This window comes from Buteo buteo, chromosome 4, assembly GCF_964188355.1.
Source record: "Buteo buteo chromosome 4, bButBut1.hap1.1, whole genome shotgun sequence".
Taxonomy (NCBI): domain Eukaryota; kingdom Metazoa; phylum Chordata; class Aves; order Accipitriformes; family Accipitridae; genus Buteo; species Buteo buteo.
Genome location: NC_134174.1, coordinates 49736590 through 49762682, shown reverse-complemented (window position 1 = coordinate 49762682; position 26093 = coordinate 49736590). Strand labels below are relative to the sequence as shown.

Here is a 26093-nt window from a genome sequence, read left to right as displayed (position 1 = left end):
TAAAGGTCAGCGGCCGCCGGCGGCCCCGAGGAAGAGCCGAGCACGGCCGCCCGCTCCGCCGCCGCCCACCTCGCCTCAGCCGGGCGAGCGGGCCACCACGGGAAGCGGCCGCGGCACGTCACTGCCCCCAGCCCCGCCGCGCTGCAGTGACGCTCACCGACGTTGCGGAAGTGACGCGTGCGCGTTCGGCGTGGGCGGGTCGCGCGTCGCTGGGGTGAGGCGTCCTGGGTGCCGGGCAGCGAGGGGAGTACCGCGCCGGGACCGCCAGCGGGGCCGCGGCCGGCCCGGCTCGGGCAGAGGCCGGGCGGGGGCGGGGGCAGGCGGCGCCCCCCCCCCCCGGAGCGCCTCGCGTTTCCATCCCGGCCGGGCCTCGTCGCCAGCCGCGAGGGAGAGTCTTCGGCCGGCCCCGGGCTTGCTCGCAGAGAGAGGTGGTGAAGCACGGGAGCTTGGGGACCGGTGTAGGGGCGGGGGGCGGCGGGGGGCGGGGTCCCTCGAGGGGAGGCGATGAAAGAAAACCGTGAGCTGGGACCGAGACCCGCGGGCAGCCGTGCTAGGAGAGGATGCTGATGAAGCCCCCCTGCCTTGTTAATGTCTTCCTGCAAGTTAATAACACTTGTTTCTCCCCGAAGGTGACAAAAATTACATCCTTTCAAAAGGCAGTCTCGCCCTGAAGGCTCCAAAGAGTAATCAGCTCCAGGCTTGCCTTGGTAAGTCAGTCCAATGTTAACTTCCAAACAGCTAAGATGCTTTATGTTCTACTTCAAAGCTGAATTGGGACACTAAAGTCTACAGCCAACTATTCTCATCAGTGTTTTCACTGGCAAGTCCTACCCTGTTTCAAAAACTTGTATTCTTTGGTTTTGGACATGTTAAGTTGCCTATGTTTTTGTTATGCTGTAGTCTTCAGAGCGTGACCATTTACACACAAGATTGAGTTCACTGTCTGGCGAGTAGAGTAATTTTTACAGGTTGTTTTATTTATCTTGATATCAGTGTTTTCCAGGAGTATTCCATATAGTTGTCTTTAAGAAGTTTTGGCCACTTTTTTCCTTTTGGTTGTGGAAATGAGCGTGGAGAAGCCTTTATGGGGAGGACTCATGGAGGAGTAGACTACTAGGTGTTTTGAAACAAGAATTTCTCATAAAGAAACGTGTTTGTTGTTTTGCTTATTTTTATTTGGGCACAGTCTTCATGAGGAACTTTGTGTGTGTGAATGTTCTTATAATGATGTGGTTCTTCTTTGTTGCCTTGGAGCAGAGGATGCCAACAGACAACAGCCACCTGGCAGATAGTATCCAAGAACAAGACCCTGTTACTACTTCAAGCAATAATTGCCTGCATAATGCTGAGGAATTGGGAATTGAACAAGAAAATGGCATTTGTAACAGTGACCTGGGTAATGGTATTAGAGTTCCCAACTCTGCCAGCCAGTCATCCACTTCCACGGCTGTTCCTTTGGAGGTGCCCAGAAGAGGACACCCCCTTTTACAGATCAACAGGCAGCAGATTCAGTCCATCTCATATAGTGCACAGGCTGCTGAGCTCAAAGGTTTAGGAGTTGATGTCTATGACCAGGATGTATTGGAGCAAGGAGTTCTTCAGCAAGTAGATAATGCAATTAATGAAGCTAATAAAGCAACAAAAATAGGTGATGCGGAGAAAGAATATCAGTCAGTGTTGGATGACTTAAGGTAAATTGTGTCCTTTCTTACTGTTCTTTTCTGTTACTGACTATCTATTGAGGCTTGGTGTCTCATGTTTTTAAAAGCTGGAAGATGAAAAGCTGTTTTGAAAACACTAGATTACATGTACTCTTCTGAGTCGCCTACCTTTTAAAAAAAGAAAATATTTTTCACATCAGAACAATGCTTCATTGCTCTTATTTGACTAATTCAGTCATGCATCAAGGCAGTAGAGGACAGTGCATGTCCTTTTTCTTCTTTGTCTCCTACCTTACCAAGATGTATGTCTGTTTTCTGGGCAGTGTAGAATTGCATTATACTCTATTATTCAAAGTAATAATCAGAAAAAGTGCCACTTCTTCAATTCTGTATGCTTCATAGGGTTATCTGCTTCTGGTTATGTGCTTTCTGTAACTTTGATGACTCGTATCATGAGTGTGCTACAACCAAAATAACCTTATCACAAGTGCTTGTATGAAGTATTTAAGGACACCTTAAAAGAATCAAATGCTTAATTAACATGGTATATTGATAGCAGAAGACTTTGAGGGATAGGAGCCTCTTTCAGGTTTTGATCTTGGATCTCTCTTTCTGTTTCTAGTCTCATTGTAGAGTTACTGTGTGAACTACTGCAGGTAAATAATTCTACCTGTGCATCTTTCTCTGTATTGCATTAATGTTGGGTTTTAGTGCTCAAGAGTGCTGTAGGCCTCCATTACCTATGTGAACTGTCGCATAGCTCTCTTATTATGCATATGCTTAATTTTATGCACTTCATTAATTTTCCAGTTTGGGTGTGGAGATGCGAAGTTAAGTAAGTTTCCGAGACTGGAACCTAATTTCAGATGTTATGTAGTAGAAGGACATAATGTGTAAGATGGTCATTGAGAGGACAAATGGAGCGGTGTAACCATTGCAATTAGATTATGCAGTTATTGAAAGAATGGTGCAGGGCATTATCAATTAGTTGATATTTTCCTGGTTTTCTTTAAGAAGCATCCTATGATTTTTCTTACCCCCCTATTTTCACCTTCTGCTTAAAGTCATAAAATGAGATTTACATGAGGGGATGCAAATGGTTTACGCAGACCTGTAGAACGTCATCTGTATAAGATGTAACATGCAAGTCTGAAAGTTGATTTTGGAGATCAGCAGAGATATAGCTGTCTTGTTGAGCAGAGGGACTAACAAAAGTAAAGATGTACGAGTAGAGCATGATAGAGTTGGTTAAAGTCCTGTAGCATGGTGAATGCATGACTAGAGGTAGAATCAGGCAAGAAATAGTTTTTGAGCAGTTGGCATGGAGTTCATGGTAGAAGCTGCATGATTCTATAATATACACGCAAATTTAAGCAGAAGGAGGAGAATAAAAAAAGGTTGCCTGTTTAAATCCTGCAGTCCTGTTAAATAAAGCTTTGTGGAAGAAGACGGTAGCGGTATGTGTCAAGAGACCCTAGGGCCAAGGAAGCAAGAGCCAAAAGGTAGGAGACTTGCAAGAAGGTGGTATACTTAAAGCAACAAAACAGAAGACTAACAAAGGGGATGGGATGGTTCAAAAGTGTTGAAAGAACGGAGAAGTGAAGATGGCAGTGATAGCTGGGGAGCTAGTAGAATACGTGTCCTAGGAGAACAGTGGTAGAATCCAAATTAGAGCTGGAGAGAAATGTGGTCCAACAATTTTCTCCCTGACAGTTGAGGAGACTTATGTAGTGCTTTTCTTTGCATATGAGGGGAATAATGGCTGCTTTGCAGGTGTTGTAAAGAGTTTTCTTTGACATTTTTCATAATGCTTTGAGATGCTAATTTGTATATCCTTACAAAATCTGCTGTTTGAATCAACAAGCCTAGATTTGGTGCTTCTGATGGTGGGGCAGTATCTCCTTTCTTGCGAACAAATTCAACAGCAGAAACAGATGATACTAGGTTATAATATGTGGTTCAACCTTAATTTCATATTCTATATGGAAACATGAAAAATGGTAGTGCGTGAGTAAGGAAAGTTTTAATGTTATGTGCTGTTAATTCTTTGAGCTAGTCTGTCTTCCTGAAACTGTATTTGTATCTTGTAATCTATTCATTGTGTAAAAGAGGTGTTGTAAAGGTAAAAGAAATAGCCTTCCTTATATAATGGCATCAAACTATTAAAACAGTTTTAGAAAATGAAAACATGGGATTTTCCACTCGGGTTTTTGTTTTGTCTTTTGTTTACCGTGAATAAAAAGCAACAACTATCATTTGCTTATTATCATCATCAGACTTGTAACTTTTGAGTACTAAATATTGCAGTGGTTTAAGTTTCCTTGCCTTTAGAATTCTAGTATTAGCAAAATTTTGTTTAAAAATATTTTATGATGTACAACTTTTTAAAGCGTTTAGTATTTCCAGTGTTGTTTAAATATAAGATGCTTATTTAGAAACTTACTTTTAGACCTTTTTAAATCTTACCTTAAATTTCCTGGAATTTCTAAATTGTCTGAATCAAGAATGTGGTATTTTTCTTTCTGGAGTTGACTAGTACATTGCAATCTTCTTGTTTTTTCAGATCATGTACAACATCTCTGAAACAAATAAATAAAATTATTGAGCAACTTTCACCTCAAGCAGCCGACAACAAAGATATAAACAGAAAACTAGATTCTGTAAAACGGCAAAAATATAACAAGGTGATTGGATTACGTTAATTTCCTACTGACAATACTTAGCTTGTGCTTTGGCTTAAGGTTTGGATTATGTGATACAATTCTTGCTTAATTATATAGTTCAGAGTCAGTCTACAATTGCTGTTCCTTCCCTTTTAAATGGTTTAATTTTCTACCAAAAAAATGTAAATAACTAAATTAAAGATGTGAAAGTAAGAGCTGATTTTTTTTTTTTATTCTAAGTTTCAGAACAAGCTGTAAAACTGAAATTCCAGGACCTGCTCAGAAAACTGATTTGCATTAATTTAATTAAATCCCTCCCAGTAGTATTTGGAGAATTAACAAAGCATTGTTAGGGCACGATTTAATAGCTGACCTAAATCTCAGCTCTTGTGGTCTTCATTCCCTACGTTCCTTTTCTTAATCCTTTTTCATGGTCTGTATCTTTCTTGTACCAGTACATATCATTCCTTCCTGTGAGCCATTTTAACTCGGTGATTTGGCAGAAACTGCTCCAGCCTTTTTCTGCCAGAGTAGTAAGTTAAAGGAGCTTGTAGAGCAATCTATCAGGCATCAGAGTAATGTAAGCGATAGACCTGTACAGCTGTGAACCGGAAGAAGGAGATCTGAGAAGAGGGAAACTTCTGGTCAGCTCACCATCTGATGGAAATTCACCTTAATATTTTTTCTAACGATAAACCTGACTGAGAAACTTAATTGTCCTTTGCCCTCAGATACTTCTTCCCAGTCTCAGGCCATTTGCCACAGAGTCATTCAGTTGTTTGTTTTTTAACCTTGACCATTTCAGCAACTGGATAACACTGTGCTCACAGTTTGGCCAATTAAGAGAGTGAGGGGGACAGTACTGAACAGCAGCACAGGGCTAGGAACAAGTAGCTGGAAGTAGTGGGAAGAAATGCATTAAATCAGACTTACCACTAAAGAGTGATCATGTAATTGGACACTATTTTACTTGTTTTCATATTGCAGTAATTTACGCAAGCATTAGTTGCAGGGGAAGTTCAAACCTCATTGAATGTTCATTGTTAGCCATCTCTAACAGTCCTTGAAGTGTAAGAATAAATCCCTGTATGAAAACTATAATTTGTAAAAGTAGTCCCAATTAACCACAGGAGTGTTTTCGAGGCTGTTTGGAGGCTGGCAGTGTATTTAAACCTGGTCTTGAGCTACCTTATGCACAGAGGAGTGCTTTTTATTACTCTTCCTTTTGTAGTATTTAAGAAAAAATAAATGGTTAAAGACAACTGAATTCTTCCATTATTGAGACAAATGGGAAATTAATGACTGGGAAAAGACTGCTATTTCCTTAGAGCTGTCATACAGGGAGTGTTTTATGTTATAAAGTACTCTGGTAGCAAGGATTATAGTGCATACACAGGAGATAATATATTGTACCATACATGAATATACTTACCCTTAGTGGTTTGATAAGTGCTACATGAAGACACGGGCAGACTAGTGAACCATTCCTCACCAAAAAGAAAAAAATTGCTCATTTTGCCATGAACTTGATTTTTACTGAAATACATGCCTCTCTAGGTAAGGAAATATTACCAAAGAATGGAGTTACAAATGTGGAAAGTTACATTGCCTATGTCTTTATTTTACTGGTTGGAATTTCTTGTTTCATAAGTGAAAGTTAGTGACACCAAGGAATCACAATGTCACCAGTAAATACACAGTTGAGGATATTACAATCAGATAAAAAGTGTAACAGTAGAGCTAGCTATGAATTATTTTCATAGCAGGAATGAACTATACTTGTTATAGCATCTGTAATGTTGATTTTTTCACTTTTTTTTTTTTTAAGTAATTTCACTTTTCATAGTTTTTGCTGTTAAATTAGCTGTAACCACTCCTGAATTAACCGTGTACAACCATATATTAGGATGATGGACTGATTTACAATTTCAGTTTCTTTCTAACAAAACATTCCAACACTTCTGGGATGATAAATAAATCTTATAGCTGTTTTTAGTGGCTTGTTAACCATCAACCCAGCCTCGCAAATCATGATGAAATCTTTTGGTGTTCTCTGTGCATCTCACAATCTTCTTGATGGGCTTCCTTCACTAGAATCAACACATTCATAAAATACCTCAAAAGATGTACATAAAAATGCACAATGTGCATGTGAAATTTGTGTATAAACAATCTGATCTTACTGTATGCATATTGTAAGATGATTGTACACACAAAATTGTGTGTGTTCGGTGGGTTGGAGCACTACAGATATTGTGGTGTCACTTTTTTGCACTTTTTTTGTTTCAAATGCAATACTGTGAACATTTGAATATGAGGTTCTGGTGGAAAATACTGCAAATGTATTAATTTGTCTTGTTTAAAAGGATAGCAAGTGTATGAACCAGATTAAAAATTAAATTATGTATCTACTTGTCATTCAAGGAGCAACAGCTGAAGAAGATCAAGGCAAAACAAAAGCGTCTCCAAGCAATTCTTGGTGGAACGGAGATTCTTGATAAAGTAAATGAGATTGAATTAGAGGAAGATGAAGGTATGGGAGAAGGCTGAAAGTTCTGTTCTACTTTGATGTAATGCTTTTTGTTGTTGTTGTTTGAAGCTAGTTTGCAAGATCTTTGCCAATAAGGAAGTACATTTCAGTGGTTTGCTTTTAATGAGAGAGTTAAGAACACTTACTCTCTGCACCTGCAAAATTGCAGATCTTGGCATATTCATGTGGGAAGTTTTAAAAAATGGATGTTAATCCGTGTTCAGCTCAGTAGGGATGGCTGAGGCACATTAGAGTATTGGGCTTAATAAATTGGAAATTCTAACATTTTTTTCACAGCTAATTTGATAAAGATGACTAACATCATGATTGAATTACATTTTATATGCTGGATGCTATCAATCAGCATTAACAAAATTGTTTTTTCTTACTGTTGGGATGTATCACTAGAAATGGAAGGGGGAAGTGCTTCTCTTTTTCAGGCTGCACTGTGATTTAAAAAAAAAAAGTAAAATAAAATAAGGCTTCTTCCGAAGCAGGATATCTATTCTCTCTGTTTCGCTAGGTGTTCTTTATCACTACTGTCTGCAAACTGAGCTTGGATTTTTAACTCCACCTTGGCTGTGTCTTGGCCACAATTACTAATCTGCAGTATTCTGCAGGGCAAGTTTGGACCCCATTGACATTTGCACATCACCTTTGGGTTATATTATTGTGTGCAAAGGTGTAAACTCTTTGCGCTATTTGTCCATTGCAGATGTGGCTGCAGTGGATTCCAGATCTCGCAAAGCTCATGCTTCCCTCCTGATTCAACAAAACTTAGAGGAGTCAAAACCTCAGTAAACTTTTCTTGGTAGAAAAGCATCTTTAATCCTCTTTCTTTGAATGGGTTCACGCAGTAAAACTCAGGCACCTGGTGTGATGCGATGTAACTAGGAAGTGAATGGACCACAAGACAGAAGAAGTGGAGTTGAGCCGTTCCCATAGTTTGAGAAACTAAGGTGGTGGAGAGGGAGGTGTTTCATGCCTGATGCATCATCATTACTTGTTAAACATGTTTTGGTGATAAATACAGCGCTTCAGATGGGACCATATACAGTAGCATGCAGTGCTGGCAATTGTGGTACAGCTATTTAGAAATTTTGGACCCTAATAATAGATTTCAGGCTGGAATTCCCCTTCAGCTTCCTGAATTCAAGAGCTTTTCCTCCTCTTTGGTTTTAAACATCAATTAGTTTGTGTTAATATGTATAGTAACTGTGAATGCAGTTTAACTGAAGAGCTCTTTTATGGCAATGTGCTGTGCAGCCAGTCCAACTTTTAAAGTCATTATCCTAATGTTAGTATTGTAGAGTAGGAAGATGGGTTTGGGGGTTCTTTTTGTTTTTGTTTTTTTGAAGCATGTGGGAAGGCAGTCTTTTATGTGTTTTGTAAGATTTGTGTCTGTCCTGGTATGGTAATGTAAATGTCACATTTCAAGCTTATGAGTGGGACTGAAAAATCAATAATAAAATAGAAATGAACGATGTTGCTGCATGTGGGAACGCAGTGGTTTCTTGCACTGAACATGGTGACATGGGTTGAACTGACAGCAGAGGGAACACACCAGAGTTCATGTGCCACGGGGGACTGTAATTTTATGGTAATTCTTGCTCTGTGTGTTGTTTCAAAAGTATTTGCATTTTGATAGTATGCGTAATGTTTCCTATATGAAGTTTGAGAAGTAGTTTGAAGTAAAAGTTACAGTCTGACTTCTTCGGCCTTCTGTTTTGTTGGGTTTTGCCTATTTTGAACTTCAGGTATTATGTGTGACAAAAATTTGGACTTTTAAGATGTATATAAAAACTGAACCAAATGTATATAAAGCTTGGGGGGGGACGGGGGACGGGGGGACCAAAATAAAACACCCTTGTTCCTGCATTTGAGTTATTCAGAAGGTGTAAAAGGCATGCTGGATGTTCTGATTTTTGTTGTAGAACCTGGTCCATCATGTCTTGGCAGTATGCTTATGCCTGTTCAGGAAACAGAGTGGGAAGAGCTTATTCGTACTGGCCAGATGACTCCATTTGGAACTAAAATACCTCAGAAGCCAGAGAGGAATACCCGACGATTAATGCTAAATGAAGCATCTGATTTTGAGAAGTACTTAGCAGACCAAGCTAAGCTGTCATTTGAAAGAAAGAAGATATCCCTTCACAAAGGAGCAAAGAAGAAAGCACAAGCCAAAAATGTTCAGTGCATAGCTCCTGCATCTACTACAAAGGAAAAAAGGGGTAAAGGCATGTCAAAAACAGAGAAGCGCTTAAAAGAACACATGAGAAAGCTTCAGAAGCATGCCCTTCAGATTCAGTCCAAGGCAGAGATTCCAAAAGAAAAGAAATATCTTGAGGCCAAGAAGTTCAGGCGTAAACAGGAGGATGATAGTGGAGAGTCTGAGTATGTACCTGATGAGGAGCTCTTTGATCCAGAAGCAGCAGAAGAGGAGGAAGAGCAGGCATCTTCTCATGTTGAGAATGATTCTGATTATGAACTTAGGAATTTGTCAAGAAAAAGAAAATATTTGGTAAAGAGAGATTTTAAAGGAGCTGAAGATGATGCTGACTTCTTTCCAAGCTCTGAAGAAGAAGAGCATACACCGGGGAAGCACAAAGTAAAGAGATGGAGAGATGATGGAGATGAAGACTATTATAAACAGAGACTAAGGTTAGTCCTAGACATTTATATTAGTAACATTAACAAATTATGTTGAACATGCGAAGGGCAATGTCTGTAATACACTGCTAGGAATTGAAGTAAGGAAAACAAGACAGTCAAAATGATCATAGCCTTCCAAAAGGAATCAGACATACCTCTTAATTACAAGGACGTTGCTGTTAGATTTTTCTGATTGTTACAGGTCCTTCAGTAATAAGCTATTTGTATATCAGTGTTTGTTTGTTGTTTGCAGAACTGTGAATGTGCCCAAAATTGAGTAGATAGAAAACAGCATATTACTTGGCAGCTTTACACCTAAGTACTGCCTTTGTCTGTAGATCATAATACCTACCTTTCAAAAAAAAAAAAAAAAAAAAGTCTTCTGTTTGATAGGCAAAATTACAATGCAGACAGACAGTGCCCTCCCTCTTGAGAGGGATAGCACTTCTCCACTGAGAGAGAAATCTTTGGTTTGAAATGGGGCGAGATGCTTAGTTTTTGGCTTGAAATAATTAACTGCTAGTCAAGAAGAAATCATTTGAATAAATTATAGTTACATACTATTTTTGTAGAATCTGTTAGTTTATTGAAATCCGAGGCAATTACATACAGTTTATATGGCTAACGGGTTTATTTGAAAACCAATATTAAAAGGATCTTTTGAATTTAAACTTGTAAAAAAATGTATACTGGAAAGGACTATATCTATATTATTTGATTATTAGCACATGGTCTCTTGCATAGCTTATATTGGAAGACATAAGTGATGAAGACTGGACTTTTATACTGCTGTTAGTCAAGTCTAAAAAGAGCTGCTCAGTTTGACAGTGATTTTCCGGTCTTTGTTCTTGATATGAGTGAGGGTAAAAACATCCCTATCTAAAGAGATAGTGATAATGGTGGTAGTAGTGGTGTTTTATGTTGCTATGATGACCTAAGGTTGTAAACTGAGTAAGGTTTCTAAGGAGAGTCTCGTATGTTAGGTGGGGAAATACAGCTAAGAACACAAGTTATTTTTTAAAATGGCAGCTGAAACACCTGGTGCTAATCTGTGATTTATGAAATTTGTATAACCTGTGCGTTGATGATCTCTCTGTAACTACAGTGTGCTGTTTAGATGTTTTCTCTACTGATGCTAACTAGACATGCCAGTGAAGTTAAGAGACATTTCTGCACATACTGGGAGTCAAAAGATCAAGATCACTAAAATGGTTGTTTTGTTTTAATTGTTCTCTAACCACTGGCATGTTGTCTCTTTTCTAGTATAAGGGTTGAGCTTCATATAATGAACTTCAGCTTGTTGATAGCATGCTTACTTTTAATTAATTACCTTTAGTGAATGTCTTTCAAGTAGTTTTATAGTCCTCTAGAAAATGATGGATTCCAACTTGAAAACAGCTGCTCTAGAGTGAAAGGAAGATATATATTAGGGCTGTCAGCAAAGGGTGGTTGATGTAGTAGTGGTAAGGCCTAGCATAGGGACTTGGTTAATGCTTGGGAGACTCGAATTTTACACTTCTATGGAAATATAAAATCTTACATATTTAAGTGAACTTGTATCAGAGAAGGGGTCAAGAAGTAGAGGTATAAACACCATCTCTTTCTGTCGTGAGAGCCTGAGTTGCTGTGGAGGAGGAGGTATCTTCTGACAGAGGTACTCACAGTTGTAGAATTACTGGTAAGAAAACCTCAGGTAGGAGGAGCCCAACTTCACTTTCACATCCCAGGTTACAAAGGCAGATCAGGAGCTGATATGAGGCAATAGGTTTGCAATCCCAGGATGCTGCTTTTCAAAGTTAGAGCATAGTTTATTGCTCTTGAATAGAAGATTTCAGCAAGAGGCTAATCTGAACAATGTCCAAAGGGTCAAAAAGAAATATTTTTTTTATAATATGTTTTTTATTGGATGCATTAACAAAAATTAATTGTACTTAATTGGTAAAATATTTACTATTTTATTGAATAAAACTACTCTTCACATTTGAATTAGACCAATATTAAATCATTTTTAATTCAGTGTTTTCATCAAGACTAATTTATTTTGATTGAAAGTTTTAATATGATTCACAGTTTAAATTCATTCAAACACGTTTTTTAATAACGTTAAGATTGTGACAATTTATCCTTAGCAAAGTCATATCATAGACTACGTTTCTTTTGGTTACTAAAGTTACAATAAAAGCCTAAATGAATTTTAGAAATATCAATAACTGTAATTGCTACCAAAACACTACATCTCTTAAAAATTTCATAGCTACAGTTATTGTGGCTGTTAAGCTGCAGCTGTCCACATTGACGTTTTTATGCTGACACCCCCAGGTAATCTTCATTACGGGAAATGCCATGAGAAAATAAAATGTAGTGAATTAAGAAACATATTAAGAATGCTATAGAAATGCTGTCATTTGCTTACATTTATGTCTTGTTTCATGTCAGTTTTACTTTTGAATGCAAACGAATGGGTGAGATTATGGTATATTTTACCCCTGAGAGAGGCAGGGGAAAATCCTTTAGGATTCCTTTAGTCTTCTGAACATCTAGTCTTATGCTTGGCGCTGAATACAGTCCTACACTCTTAAAGATTGAAAATGAGTTTCCTTAACATTAAAACTTTAGAGATGGGACTTGAAGAGATTGGTCTGTGTCAAGGGGAAACTACAATGATGTTGTTAAAGCATGATAATTAGCTAACTGCAGGACTGCAAAGCATCTCTAGAACGAGAGGCTGTTTTCAGAACAGGAGCTGGTGTTATCTGCAGTAAACAGGGCAGGCAGGAGAGCACCCGGCTCTTTCCTGCTAAAGGCTATTTGCAGCGGTCAGCCTAGTCACTCAAAGCAAGATGTGATCAGTGGCATGTGGAAAAGTAAAAGTTAGCTATACAGAATTCAGCTCATGCTCTCAGTAATTTCAGTTCTTTTCCCTTGTGTGGGTCTTGCTTTTCTCTAATTACTGTTACTGGTGCCATGTTGCTGTGCAGACATGCAGGGGAAAAATGTTCTGTTCTGAAAAGGTTAACATCTAACGTGAATGATAACTTGCAAGAATAATGAACAGTAGCAAGGAACATCAGGGTTATGCAGAGTAAGGTAAGTAAGTAGGATACTGTCAAGCAGCTGAAATGTAAGTTTAAGATTCAGTGAAAAGTAGCGTATCATTCCAAACTGTCCTTCATACCGCCTACTACCAGCTGAACCCAGAGGATTAGGCAATCAGTCTCTAGGGTGATGCTGAATGTCTCAGAGACTTGATCCCCATCAACAGGTATGTTACCAATGTATATTTTGTCATACTCAGCAGTGACCATCTTGGTCTAGAAGGGTTCAAAATTGGTGCTGGTGGAATTTTAACCTGTTGCCTCCTGCCCTGTGGAATGGTCAGGTCATGGCAGAGCCAGTTTCTTTGAAGATATGGAATGAGTGAAAATGCACCTGGTTTTGGCTTCTTTTACTTAGTATCACAAAATAAAAGTAACCTTGTATGCAGATTAAATGCATAGGAAATAAACATTTTCTTTGTTCTCAACAAGAAAACTGCTGCATGGTTTGCTTGTATTATTCTCAAGACTTTGCAGATTTGGAAACTGCAGCTTATCAAGATTTTTTTGCACATTAATGTTTTAAGCATAACCAAGGAATTTTTGCTGCTTATAATATACGTAGTTAATGTGTTACACTATTGACGTAACTAATACAGTATCTGCATAAGGTAATAGCTTGGAGTCAAAACAAAAAATTAGCAGTCTTATGGTCACTACTCCCATAACTTTTGTCGGTATGTATCTGCGTGCTGCTTCAAGGAAGGAATTGCATGTCATGTTATGGGACATTAGTGCTATGTCTGTGTTATCTTGTGTATTCTGTATAGTTTGTGGAGTACAGTTGTTTGAATTCTTTAATTGCTGTCAAGTGCTCAAAGGCAAGGCTAGGAAAGCTACTTCTTTCCGTGCCTCCCAAGTGACATCCAAGCAGCTGAGTACCTGGAAGTTGTGGCTATCAGTGCAACAAAGCAGTTGATACAAAGAACCAAACCAAAAAAAAAAAATTTGCTTAAAAATAAGTTGGTTTTCTCAAATCGGGTCAGTTTTCATGTGCTAGCTCTCTTTGAAATATCCGAGTCACTGAATATCTTGATGTTTCAGATTTATAAATTAAAAAAGGATTAAATATTACCTTTCCTGAAAGATACTTTCTTAGAGCATCCTAACTGCTCTTTAAAATGACAAAGCCAAGACACAAATGAAGATATATTTTGGCTCACTCGCCAAGTACACCTTTCATTCTAAGCTCAAGTGTGTAATTGTCTACATCAGTCTTGATTTACTTGTGGAGACTTGCGGTACTAACTGCATGTATTTCATCTGTTAGGACGTACCAATTAAATCCACCCAAGACCATAAAAAGTTAGATCAGAAAAGTAATGCTGAATGCTTCAATTTAGCAAATTAGAATAATCTGTAAGGGATTCTTAGCTGTATAAAACAGAAAACATATTGTGCTTCACAAATGCAAACTATATTAAACACTCAGTTTGGTTCCTGACTGTATTTTTAAAAAAATCAAATTGTGCTCATTACTGTTTTGGCTGCAGAATTTCTTTCTAGGGTATTGCAATAAGTGGGAAATGGGCTTAGTATCTGAATACATTATTTAGATGAAAGTTTTAATTGTATGATATATAGCTTTTATACTGCACTTTCAGGATAATACTGTATGTCAGTAAGCATGGACAACATAAAATAGATTTCTCAAATGTCATGCTTTTATTTTCAAGAGACCTTGGTGATACAGTAAAACCTGTATTTTCTGATTGTTTAGGCATACTAATGATGTCTAACTGAGGTGCATAAGGAATATATTGACCAAATGGTCAGTCAGGAGTTACCATGTAGTTAAGTCAACTTTGAGCTACTGCTGTTTCTCATTCTACAGTTTGACTTCTGGGGAAAGGTGCAAGACCAGACTGACCAAGTGACTGATCTGGTCTAACGAATAGCGTTTGTCCTCCCATCGCTTCAGCCATTTAGATATTTACACTTTTTTAAAGAAAATGATGATGGTTTAGTGTAGAATATCTTAATACAGTGTCTTCCAGTAAGTTCACAGGCTTTCAAAAACTGAATAGCTTCTTCAAACTTTGAAAGTTGTTAGTGGTAACAACAAATTGCTGCTTTTTCTTTAAACTGGTAATTGAGGGCAAAAAAACCTCCAGACCTTTGGAAGAGATGTAGTGCCAGAGCCTTCAATAGTACAGCTTTCCTAATTACACACTTCAGTAAAGTGTATACAGTGTATATAAAATACACTTTTCTTTAGAAAAATTAAGTATGGGATTTATTAGCTCGAATTCTAGACATACGCATTTTCTAGATATCTAATAATTTTAAGAGAAATCCCAACATTGGTCACACTTCTTGCAGAAAATATAGTAGTTACATTAAGGTAAAGTGCCTAAATTCCTGGACAGCTATGAGCTAATCTCAGAAATGTTTATTCTTGATTGTTTCTGGATCACTTTTTCTAATGTACACTAGAGGGCAATCTGTTTCTTCCCAGGGGAGACTGAAGCTCCAGTGTTGGCTAGTGGTGATTCCTATTGGAATATAGAATTAGAAGCAAACTCTTGTACAAATTATTGCCCTGCTTGAATTTAATATGGACTCTTTACCTAGCTGTCACTTTGGAAGCTTTGTAATCTACAATTGTTTTGATTTTACTGTGGTAAGTAGGAGTTTTCTTTCTTGGTTTGAGTCTTGTCATAACCCAGTCAGTTAAAATAATCAAGTTCTGACATGTCTCAGTTCCAGTAATGACACAGTCTGAAGCAATGACTGTCAGCATTTGTCAATTTGAATCATTGATCTTTCTGGAACTCAGAATAATTGACCATCTGTGCCTCATAGCCCAACATTGTAGTACTGAACAAAAATAAATGCATTTTTATGCTGTGGCTCTAGAATGTATCATATCTGTCTGCTAGACTCCAGAGCATGAATGTTATTGTCTTAAATCAAACATTTAACACACTGCTAGTCTAGGATAGAGATTTCCATTCCTGTGTTAGGATAGATATATAAAAAGTATCTGTGGGGGAGATTTTGACACTTTATATATTTTGAGTAAGTTCTTTTTTTACTGCTTAACTGGATACATGATTTCATATAATGAAATAAGAACAATCCAATAATAACATTAGCAGTTCATCAGTTTTTAATCAGAAATCTGAAGACTATTTTTGTCCATCTTGGAGTTTTCCCCTGCATATGCTGCTTTTTCTCTCCATCACAATTTTTGCTTCTGAAGACTTCCTGACTTGAGATCAAAATATATTCCAGTGAAGCTGGCTTTCTCAACCTGTCCAGCATTGTATTGTCGTAGTCAGTTTTTCAGTGCAGTTGGTTTTGGCAGTTATTGCAAGGTGTATATTTGGAGGTGGTGGTGTTTATTTTCACTTAATAAAACAATACCATGGTTCCAAGTTTGTGACTGGTTCCAGAAAGGCAGACTGTAAGTATTTTCTCAAAAGATACTGGTGAAAATCTGATCTAGAAACCTGTCATAATTAGCTTGCTTTCATGAGAAAGGGCGTATGATTGTGTTGGTTGTACATGAAGTGTTGAACTTCTTCCCTGTTCTCTTGTTCCTAACTCAAGTTTGTTTTAAACAAATTTACCAGAGAAGCAGAAGCCTTTAAGAGGAAGTTCCAACAAGTTTCACTGAAGTAAGTGGTCAGGAAAACAAGGGAAACTCCATTAATGCTGCCTACTGGAGAAAACACAGTTTGAGTTTAAGTCTTGTTATGAGTTTGCAGATCCTGTGGAAGAAGATTTTGAATGACCTAACAGCAAGAAGAGTCTCTGCTAGTATTTTCACCTTATTTCATACCACAGAATGCAGAGTAGTGACCTTAGGAACAGGCATCATTGGTTTAATTGCCCCCAGAATTGCTTATGTAGTCAAAAAATACAAGGGGAACACTAGACCTTCATTGCCTGGTTGGTTGGTTGGTTTTTCATTCACTAATGTGTTCAAGATAGAAAACTTGAATCAAATTTTATTTTAAACCGTTTTAGCTGACAGGATTTTTCTCTGGTGGAGAAGACATTTCTCGTATCAGGCTGGAAGAAGTTACGGTACTGTACATGACACTGTGCCAGTCATGTCTGCTCTTAACATGACTGAGCTAGATAGCAGCATGGCTGAAGTCTTAAAGACTTGGAGCAATGCTTGAGATGTTTTATAGTGTCTTCTGGTTTGTTTGCCAGCTTGGAAATCCAAAATGTCAGGGATGGTAGCTGTCTTATGGGCAGTTGTTTGAGGAAAAGTTTTAACAGTGACTTCTATCTCCCTCCTTTTGGCTAGTTAGGTCAGGATATAAATCAAGATAATGAAACTGTTTAAGTTATGTTGCCATAACTGATGCTATTGTCAACTTTGGGCCAGAAATTAACTCAAAATTTTATGATTATGCATCTTTTTCCTGACATGGATAAAATTGGGCTAGTAGCTTTGAAAACATAAGGCACTCGGCCCATAAGCTTAAAACACAGTGGAGTTTGCATAGCAAGGCTGGAAATAAGATACAGTTTGCATGTCAACCTCTAGATGCAGTTTATCTTGAATGCTTGAAAGCAATGCAGAGCTTTACAGAAAAATCAGGATAAATAATTTTTTTTTTTTAAAAAGAGAGGAAAATGTGAATTTCCTCAGTTCAGAAATAGTTCAGAAATCCTTTTTCCCAGAATATGGAGTGTGTTTTGGGGAGGGGGTTGGGGGTTTTATTTTGGATTTTTTAGAACTCTGTTAATCCATTATCCTGCCATTTTTTTTGCTGCTCCAGAGGCAACCTAAGCTAACAAGAAGTCATTTGTGTAATGGGTAGATGGTAAATTGTTATCAGGAGGCAAATGGACTATTCACTCGCCTGTAACGTTTGTCATTCAGAAACTGGAAGTGTACTGGAAAACTGTTGCATCCTGTTAAGTCCTCCTCCATCCAGTTACTGCAGGACTGTTCTAGAGTGCATTCTCCGGAGTTTCTTTAATGTAGAGTTGAAAGACTGGACAGCATTTCACTCAGGAGGCCATTTGTCACTTAATGCAGTAGATTTCAGTACAAGGCAGCCTAACTTACTTTTTTTGGTTTGAATTTTCTATTTGCTTCTTTTCATCCTATCGCTACTGTTTATAGTTCTTTGGGACCTGAACAATTTTAGTCTTCGTGTCTTAAATTTCAGATACTTCTAGACTATCAGGTCTCTTCCTTCAGCCTTTTTATGAAATGAAATATGGCTGCTTTTGCGCTGCATCGAGAACAGGAACATAAGGATGTTTTTCATCTGTTTTATAGCTTGCCAATTTCTGTAGGCAGTCAATTTATACACCATATTCAGTGTGCCTGCAGTGAATGGCACTTTCATGGGAGGATTCCAGCAAAACCCAAGTTGTCAGTGAAGTGCTGTTGGTTGGTTAGTACATACCCAGCTAGCAGTAGCATACACTTCACTATAACAGGTAGATGGTTTTGGGTCACTAAAACACAAGTCCATAATTTCCTTGGATGTTGAAGATCCTTTGGGACTTTTTCAAAAGAGGGGGGAAATAATGGAACAGGAAGGTAATTCTCTAACCTGCCTAGAGTCCAAATAAGATTAGGCTGCAGACCACAAATCACTCCATAATTTCAAAACCTCAAAAAACTCATTCTCTTAGTAATGACAGCTCAACAGATTTAGAGCACGTCACCCCAAAGATGGTGATGTTTCCAACTGAGTCTTCTGTATAAGATTATATACTGCTGCACATTTCTGTAGGTGAAGGAAGTTATTTAAGCATTTGGTTAAATTAATAAAATACCTTTTGAATACCTAAGCTTTATTGATATTTTTGTGGGGGGTTTTTATGGAGGTTTAGGAATTTAAGGTAGCCAGATTTTTTTATGGTGTTGACTGTTGATTCCATTGTATTACTATTTCTGTCTATAGAAAATTGTAACTAGCTATAAAACTCTGAACGCATATAACTAAATAGTCAGGAGTGCATGCACCTTTTAATTTGTCAGGTATTTTGAGCATTTACTTGCATAATTCTCTCCTCCAAAGGTTTATTATTTAAATCATTACATCAGAGAATGCATTTTTGTTGGGTTTTTACCTAACTGAAAATTCAGTGTAGTTTTCATGTAGTATCTTTTCTATGTAATAATTGAATATTGACTCCTTGTGTCACTCTAGGAGGTGGCAAAAAGAACGTTTGAAGGACAAAGAATGTCACACAGCTGAGGAACTTTCTGAAGAAAGTGACGCTGAATTTGAAGAGGGTTTCAAAATACCAGGATTTCTCTTCAAAAAGCTTTTTAAGTACGTATAGTGTATTTTATTTTAATATTATGTGCTGCGTGCTGCTAATAATATTAGTAGTGATAGTCATGGTGATTTCTGGATGCCCTTTGCTGTAACTTTTACTTCAGTGAATAATGCCTCAACTTTTACTTCAGTTGTTTCTGTAGGATTATTTCTTTAAAGAAGGCTCCAGGATCAAACCTCAAAGAAACTAATTTATTACAAGCACAAAATGTAGTTACATGAAAATACAGATGATAACTGCCTGATGTGAATATTGTGAATGCCTGTTAGCTAAATGACTAATTGAGAAGCTCTCCTTGTCTATTTTTATAAATGCTTTCTTTTATTGATAAGTGTTTGCTTTTAATTCAGGTGTGGAGTGGTAGTATGAGTTTACTTTCAAGAATAAGGTGTTGGCAAGTTGTAATAAATGAAAACAAGAAATGTAGGTGTTCCTGTGATTGGGTGGAGTGAATGAAATTTTCTGCCAGTAAAAAACTATAGACAACTTTTTCTTTAAATAGCTACTCAAAGTCTACTCAATGTAACTACTTGTAATTCATATTATAAAAGTCTTGAACATTTTGCCCAGTAAAATTTTAAAATGTGGAAAGTACATTCTTAGTTCCTTTAGTAGATGGAAAACACTCTACAACTCATTCTTTAGTTATTTAATGCTGGATTACAGATTTGGACATGACTGCTTTCTGTTTCAGTTTTTTGAGACCATGGTGCCCAGTGGCACTTTCAAGTTCTTCTCCAAAAACTATTTACAAAAGGCAGCCCAAAAAAGCTAGCAGCTGACAAGTTAACTTCATCCATAACCTCACCCTTGCATAACAGGCTTGAATTCATTTTTGTTGGCAACATTTGGCACAGCAGGAAAAACATCATCTCTTTCAAAAGTTAACTCTCTCAAATCTTGTAATTAGTGTAGTAGAAACCCCTGCTTTTTAACGGGTGTGCATGGTATCCCTTCCAACAGGACCTCTTAGTCTTAACCTCAAAGAAATTATTACTGTTGTCCTGCAGTTCCTCAGAAGGAAAGCACTAGATCTGAAATGGAATTGAATTAATGACTTGGTTACCAGGACCATATACAGCCAGTATGTGATCTCTAGTTGTTTATCCAAAGGTACTACAGAAGTAATCATCCTGAGAACGATGTGTTGTCTGAGCAACCCAAAGGGAATTGAAATAAAGCAGACTGCTAAAAATTAATCTTAGAGATACCAGCCTCACTAATGAAGGGTATCCCTGCAAGCATGAGTCAGTTGGCAAAACTTTTTAAGTGGTTAGAAAGATCAATTGAATGATTCATCTGACTTGTAACTTAAATGCTGAAATCTCCAATGTAGGAAGGCCCATAGTCAGTAGGCATTAAACTTCGAGTTCTGAGCAAGTTTAGTACAAAACATGGAAGTAAATTGACCCAAGGAGGTATAGAGCAGTGTACTGTAAGTGATCTTCCTGCATAGTTGAGTTGAATTCCGAAGAAGTTAGATCACACAAGAAATAGTAGACCCGTAAGTTTGTTCTTTGGTAAGCCTGTTAAAGTGGACAGTCTGTTTCTTTTCTATATACTTGTCTGCTTTAAGGAGCATTCAGCAAGGATACCATTGGTGCTGCTGTGGAACAAACCCAAATATAGTGAGCAAGACTGACTTACAAACATTGCCTTATACTGTCTGCACTTAGCGTGAGAGAATGCTGTCCGTGTAAACAAGAAACCAGATTTCTTCATTATTGCTTTCAGTGTGTGATTTCCCTGATATGTCTGAAATGCAATTTTGTCTCAGCAACAATGCAGCTAAACTCTGCTAGCTACTGTGGTGAATTTTGAGGCATGCATCACAGCATGATAGCTCATGTGAAATACAGTTCAAACATAACTATTTTGGAAGACCAGGCAACACTTTTATTTTGCTTCTACAGTATTTTTGGAGTAAAAAACAAAACATAAAAATTGCTGCAATGAAAGCATAAGATTAAAGAGAATTGATTATCTCTCCATACAACCATAAAAAAAATTATTGGGGGGAGGGGTACTTTAACTTTTGCATAGTTGCAATTATTGCATGTTTATATGGTTATACAAGGAAAACACCTGCATCTTTTCCATTTTTAGAAAACCTTGGAGCAGAGTTTTTCAGAAACTTAATTCTCTACTGTGAAACTTCCTCAGGAGAAGGGAGTGAGAAAGATGCTTACAAATGCAGCTAGCTTTTAAGCACTGGATGTAATCCTAAGAAATAATACAAAATAATGTCAGGAAGTTCTTGAGTGATTGTCTTCTGAAGAGACATGCTCAACATTAGTCTGGGGGAGCAGCTTCTGACTGGAATTAGGGTTCTCCAATTCTTTAATATTTCTGTTAGAAAATGTTTTGTCTTCATAAAATGTAGTAATGGTAGCATCTTAATTATAGCTAATCCTGCAAGCTGTTTCATAGTTGGTTTTAGATTGCTGCATTTTTAAGGTGAATTAATTTCTAATAAAAGGGGATTTTCTAAGGGCTTCTTGGTATAATGCATTTGAGACACCAGCAGATAGTATGATGTCTGAACCATTAGATGTGTTCTTTGATCATCTAACTACTCAAGCTGTTTGTTTGTCTCTGTTTAGCAGTCTCTAAATCCGTACAGAACTCATCATAAATTGATTTTTAATAGTACTTTGTAGACACTAGTGTTGTTAGCTGTCAGTAGTCCCAAATATTATTTGTTCAAAGAATGAAACAGGATTTCGAAATGCACACAAGACAGTGCCCTGAAATGAACAATCCATATTTTACAAAAAATAAAAAATAAAAATGTTTTGCTCTTTGCTGTGCTCTGCACTCCAGGAATGCATGCCATCAGGAAAATGATATCAGTAACCTTGTTCTTCCTCCAAGTTACAAGACACAGAAGTGCTGAAACATGTATTTTATTTTGATTAAAATGCAATTTAAATATACTGTTTCTTCATTTCTTTGTTCTGTTTTCAATTTAACCCATACATGTGGTGTTTTATTCCTACTGGTCTCACTATTTTATATCATTATAAAAAAGCATGTCCTAAAGTGATTCTCAGTCCAGCATCTTACCTCCACCTTTTTAGCTTGCTATCATAAGCCTTGCTTTCTAGTCTACTTCTTTTAATTAGAATGTATTTTATGTTGTTGCTTATACAATTTCCAGTGAATGACTGGGAGTAGAAACTGCCCTGATACTCTCATGTAATAATGCTCCGCTGCATCCCACTTGCTGGAATAGTTTCTATTGTTTTGCCTTCCAAAACATTTTGCCTTGTTGACTTTTTTCTTCACTGAAAGAGACTAAATGTTATTAAATGGATTTATGTAAAAAGAAAGCATGCTTTGGCAGATGTGATCAGTTTTCACAGTGGAGTATAAAGTGTGTACCTCTTACAAGTCAAACTTTTCCTTCAGTTCGGGGCATATGTTCCAAATAATATTATTTACTAGACCCTTACATGTCGTCTTTTCTGAAAAGATAATGCTTTGTTAGAGTAGCTTTCCAAGTTGCTTTTAACACTTAAAATATACATTAAATAAAATACCCTCTAATTACCATGACTATCAGTTTAATTAGAAATGGTTTAGTGTTGCATAAAGAATGAAAGTCACATGTAATGTCTGAGCCCATCAAAAATGTATGACTTAGTAAATACAGCACTCATGTAAAACACAGATCCAGCATGTTACTGTAACTAGTGTAAGAACCTTGCCAAATGATTAATTCATGAGTACTTTCTGTTATGATCTGTATTATCAAACATTTGCCATCTTCTTTTTCCTTGTTTTAGGTACCAGCAAACAGGTGTTAGGTGGCTCTGGGAATTGCACTGCCAGCAGGCAGGAGGAATTCTGGGAGATGAGATGGGATTGGGCAAGACCATCCAGATAATTGCCTTCTTGGCAGGTCTGAGCTACAGCAAGATCAGGACTCGTGGTTCAAATTACAGGCAAGTGCTCCTCTGCAGACTGTCAGTCTGTAGAGCTCAATTAATATTTCATCAGATGTATTGCTGGTGGAGGAGGGTCCTGTGAATTATTAATGACATTTCAATTACAATATTCCTTTAATTCTTTTAGTGGGGGACATCAAAGGAAAAATTTTACGAGACAATGGAGCTGTAGGGCAGGAAAAATTAAACATGTAACACTTTTAATGAATTCCAGGCATTGATGCTTCATTTTGCAGATGAGCCGCACTAGATATTTTGGGTCAATACAGTGTCTAAGGTTAGCTTCCACAAATGGATTGTTTACAAACTCAATTACATTAATATCAATAGTTTACACAATATGGAATTTTAAATTAGGTGTAATACCTTTAGTTCCATTTATTAAATTTTACATTAAAATATTTGTTCTGGCAAGCCACCAGGTAAATGCTTTACAGGAAGTAGCAAGCTGATTTGCAATGAAAATTAGAGTTTCTGATCGGCAGGGAATTATCCATGCCAAAAAAAGAGTAGTAATAGTAAAACCAATAACTTACACTGAGGAATTTCCATCTGCTTTTTTTGTTGTTGTTGTTGCTTTTCAAAACTATGTTAGAGTGACTGACCTTTATTACAAGACCTTTTATGGTTTATTGTTACTGAACAATGCTTTAAAATTCCTTCTTCATAGGTGAAATTACCAGAAAAGATACTTCTTAGTGTTCTTGGATTTACAGATGCACATGTGAATAATACTTGATTTTTCTAGTTCTGTTGACCTGTTTACCTGATGTAAATTACTACATGCAATTAAGCAAATACCATAATACTATACTAAATGAAAATAATTAACTTTATATAGAGGCATATTTAAATTATGTTCAGCATGTACATGAATTGTAAAATAATGCTTTAAAGAGAAAATATTACTGTCTTTTCTTCAGTTGCTTCCTGCTGTAGCCTTTGTATAGAAAAGCTCCAGGTCGATTTACTGTATTGCTGCCTGATTTAAGGATACTACTGTACAGATTATTTTGTGTAGGTATGTTCCCTGCCCCAGCTGGAGGACCACTGAGTTGATGGAAATCCTTCAGGAACATCTCTTGACATTGTTACATGGTTACAGCCTAAGATACTGCAGTGAAACTACAGTAAAACTTTGAAAAGGCCAAAATATAATTGCACACCTAAGTAGCAATGTTCTTTCTGCATGTAAGATAATGTGTTCAGTTTCATTTTGTGGCTGGTGCATGTCACTGAGTCTAGGATAGTTATTCCATGGGAGGAAACAAGGTTTAATTTTTTGGTGAAACTTACTCTGATTTTGCTTGTGTGCTGTAAGACTGAGGGTCTAAACAACTTGATGTTCTCATAGTCAAGTATTTTCCCCATCCGCAGTCTGAACTAGGAAGGCACTAGCACCATCTAACTAGCTTCTATCTGAAAGCCACATAGTCTAGTAAGCAGAAGACCTTCTGGTCAGTCCAGCTGAGAAGCAGGCATTAAGAGTGGACATAGTTGTGTTGTCAGCATGTTTAAATGTCTTCCAGCCTAGCTTGTATGTTATTACCTTGAAGTGTAGGTGGAGCTAGCATACTACTGTATGAGTCTGGCACTGCGGGCTTTCCCAGCCTCAACTGGCATTCTGTAAAATGGAGATAATACTGTCGTTCCTGTGCAGACTTGCAAAGGTTGTTGTATTTGGAGGCACTTGAGTATTAACACAAAAAGGTCACTTTTGTTGATATTCAAAATACTCAGCTTTATTTTCTATCAGTGAAATTTTCTGGAAAAAGTGTTCTTTAAAATGAGGGGAGTAGAAATTTCCTTTTGTAAACCACTTCTGATTCCAATGCTTTTCTGATTTTGAAGGAGCCTGAAGACTAGCTGAAGCAAGGAACTACTTGTTACATGGAGTATAATGATTACAAAAATTAAAATGTTGTCTCACTTTTAACAGTTACTGAGCCATACAGCTGCAGAAAGCCAAATGTCATGTGAGGTATCAGTAGAAGTGTTGCAGCTATGGTGGTGTAAGGATATATGGGAAGCAAGATCTATAGAGGGGGAAAGGTCTTTCATTAGACAAGCTGAGATAGTTGGAATAAGCAAATAATCTCTCAGACCAGTGGTCCCTTCACAAGAAAAAAAAAAAGGCAGCAGCAAACTTCAAGTAACCCATCTCTAGCCTGTATCTAGGTTGAAATCTGTTGTTGAAACATGTTGAAGAGCTTGGGGGTCCACAAGTTTGCTTCTTTCCAAATACATTTTTTTTTTTTAACAAAGATGTTACCTTTCACTACAGACTTTCCTTCATTTATTTGAGAGATCAGATGAGAAACGCTGCCACAAAGTTTATACACTGATTATTTACTCATTTGTGCACTTCAAGATACTGAGATATAATCATACACATTAAACATTAAGGCTCAGTCTCTGCTATGAGGGGCAGAGAGATTAATTTCCATGGCGCTTACATAAATAAAAATCCATTGCCCCAGAAAATTTGTATTGCTCTTGCTGCCCTGTCCTTTTATTTTCACTAGGATTTAGTTGTCATTTCAGTTTCATTTTGAAGGCATGATTTGCCGTGCTTGGCAGTAGAGTTGGTTATAATGCAACATGTTTTCCTGTGCTGATTTTCTGAGTACTTAAAGATTATAAATATAGTATAACTACAGCTTCCTTTTTCTTGGTAGTAAGTTGCAGGAATAGATCTTATTTGCAATTCCAATCACATGCAATTAAATAAGAACTAATAAAGGATACTTGCTGTGAATTTGGGTTTTATAAACCAGAAGCAACAGAAGGAGAAAGAGATTTGGATATATTGATCATATATGATATTGACCATAAGCTATTAGTACAATGCAACTGTGAAAAAGGGACAGAATACATTATGACAATATATTTGGGGTAGGAACAGGGCAGTATTAGTATTTTGGTGCAAGGCACCAGTAAGACTTTGGTTTGGAATGTTATTAGTGTTACCTTTGCTCAAGGAAAACAAATATAAATTAGATGGGCAGCAGAGCAAATCTGTTGCAGTGATCAGGAGAATGAAGGATGCCTCCTAAGTGTAGCAAGCAGGAGCGAGTGCTTTGTTTAGTTTTGTGAAACAGCGCAGACTGGAAGAAGTTAGATGACTCTTTTATATAAATAAAAGCTCTCAAGAGAAGAATAAAATGTTGGCTGGTGGAAAGTGGTTAGAGCCAGATTAGACAGAAGAGGTTTCACACAACCGAGTGGAAGGGGAGTAGATTTTCTGAAAATTGATCAAAGGAAGTGTGAACTCT

General features: G+C 37.4%; 1 protein-coding gene across 2 annotated transcripts in view; it reads left to right on the top strand.

Moving 5' to 3' along the window:
• Positions 1 to 200: 200 nt before the first annotated feature.
• ERCC6 (ERCC excision repair 6, chromatin remodeling factor) overlaps positions 201 to 26093 on the top strand; it is a 49893-nt gene continuing 24000 nt past the window's right edge. Inside the window, exons 1-8 of one of the 2 annotated variants that reach the window (XM_075026001.1) lie at positions 201 to 428; positions 630 to 707; positions 1258 to 1691; positions 4225 to 4345; positions 6749 to 6857; positions 8789 to 9515; positions 18736 to 18861; positions 22657 to 22815. In XM_075026001.1, coding sequence (XP_074882102.1) covers positions 1261 to 1691; positions 4225 to 4345; positions 6749 to 6857; positions 8789 to 9515; positions 18736 to 18861; positions 22657 to 22815 — 1673 coding nt within the window. In that variant the 5' untranslated portion in view covers positions 201 to 428; positions 630 to 707; positions 1258 to 1260. Of the gene's footprint in view, positions 429 to 629; positions 708 to 1191; positions 1692 to 4224; positions 4346 to 6748; positions 6858 to 8788; positions 9516 to 18735; positions 18862 to 22656; positions 22816 to 26093 lie in introns of those variants that run through there. The other variant, XM_075026000.1, reaches the window with a different exon arrangement.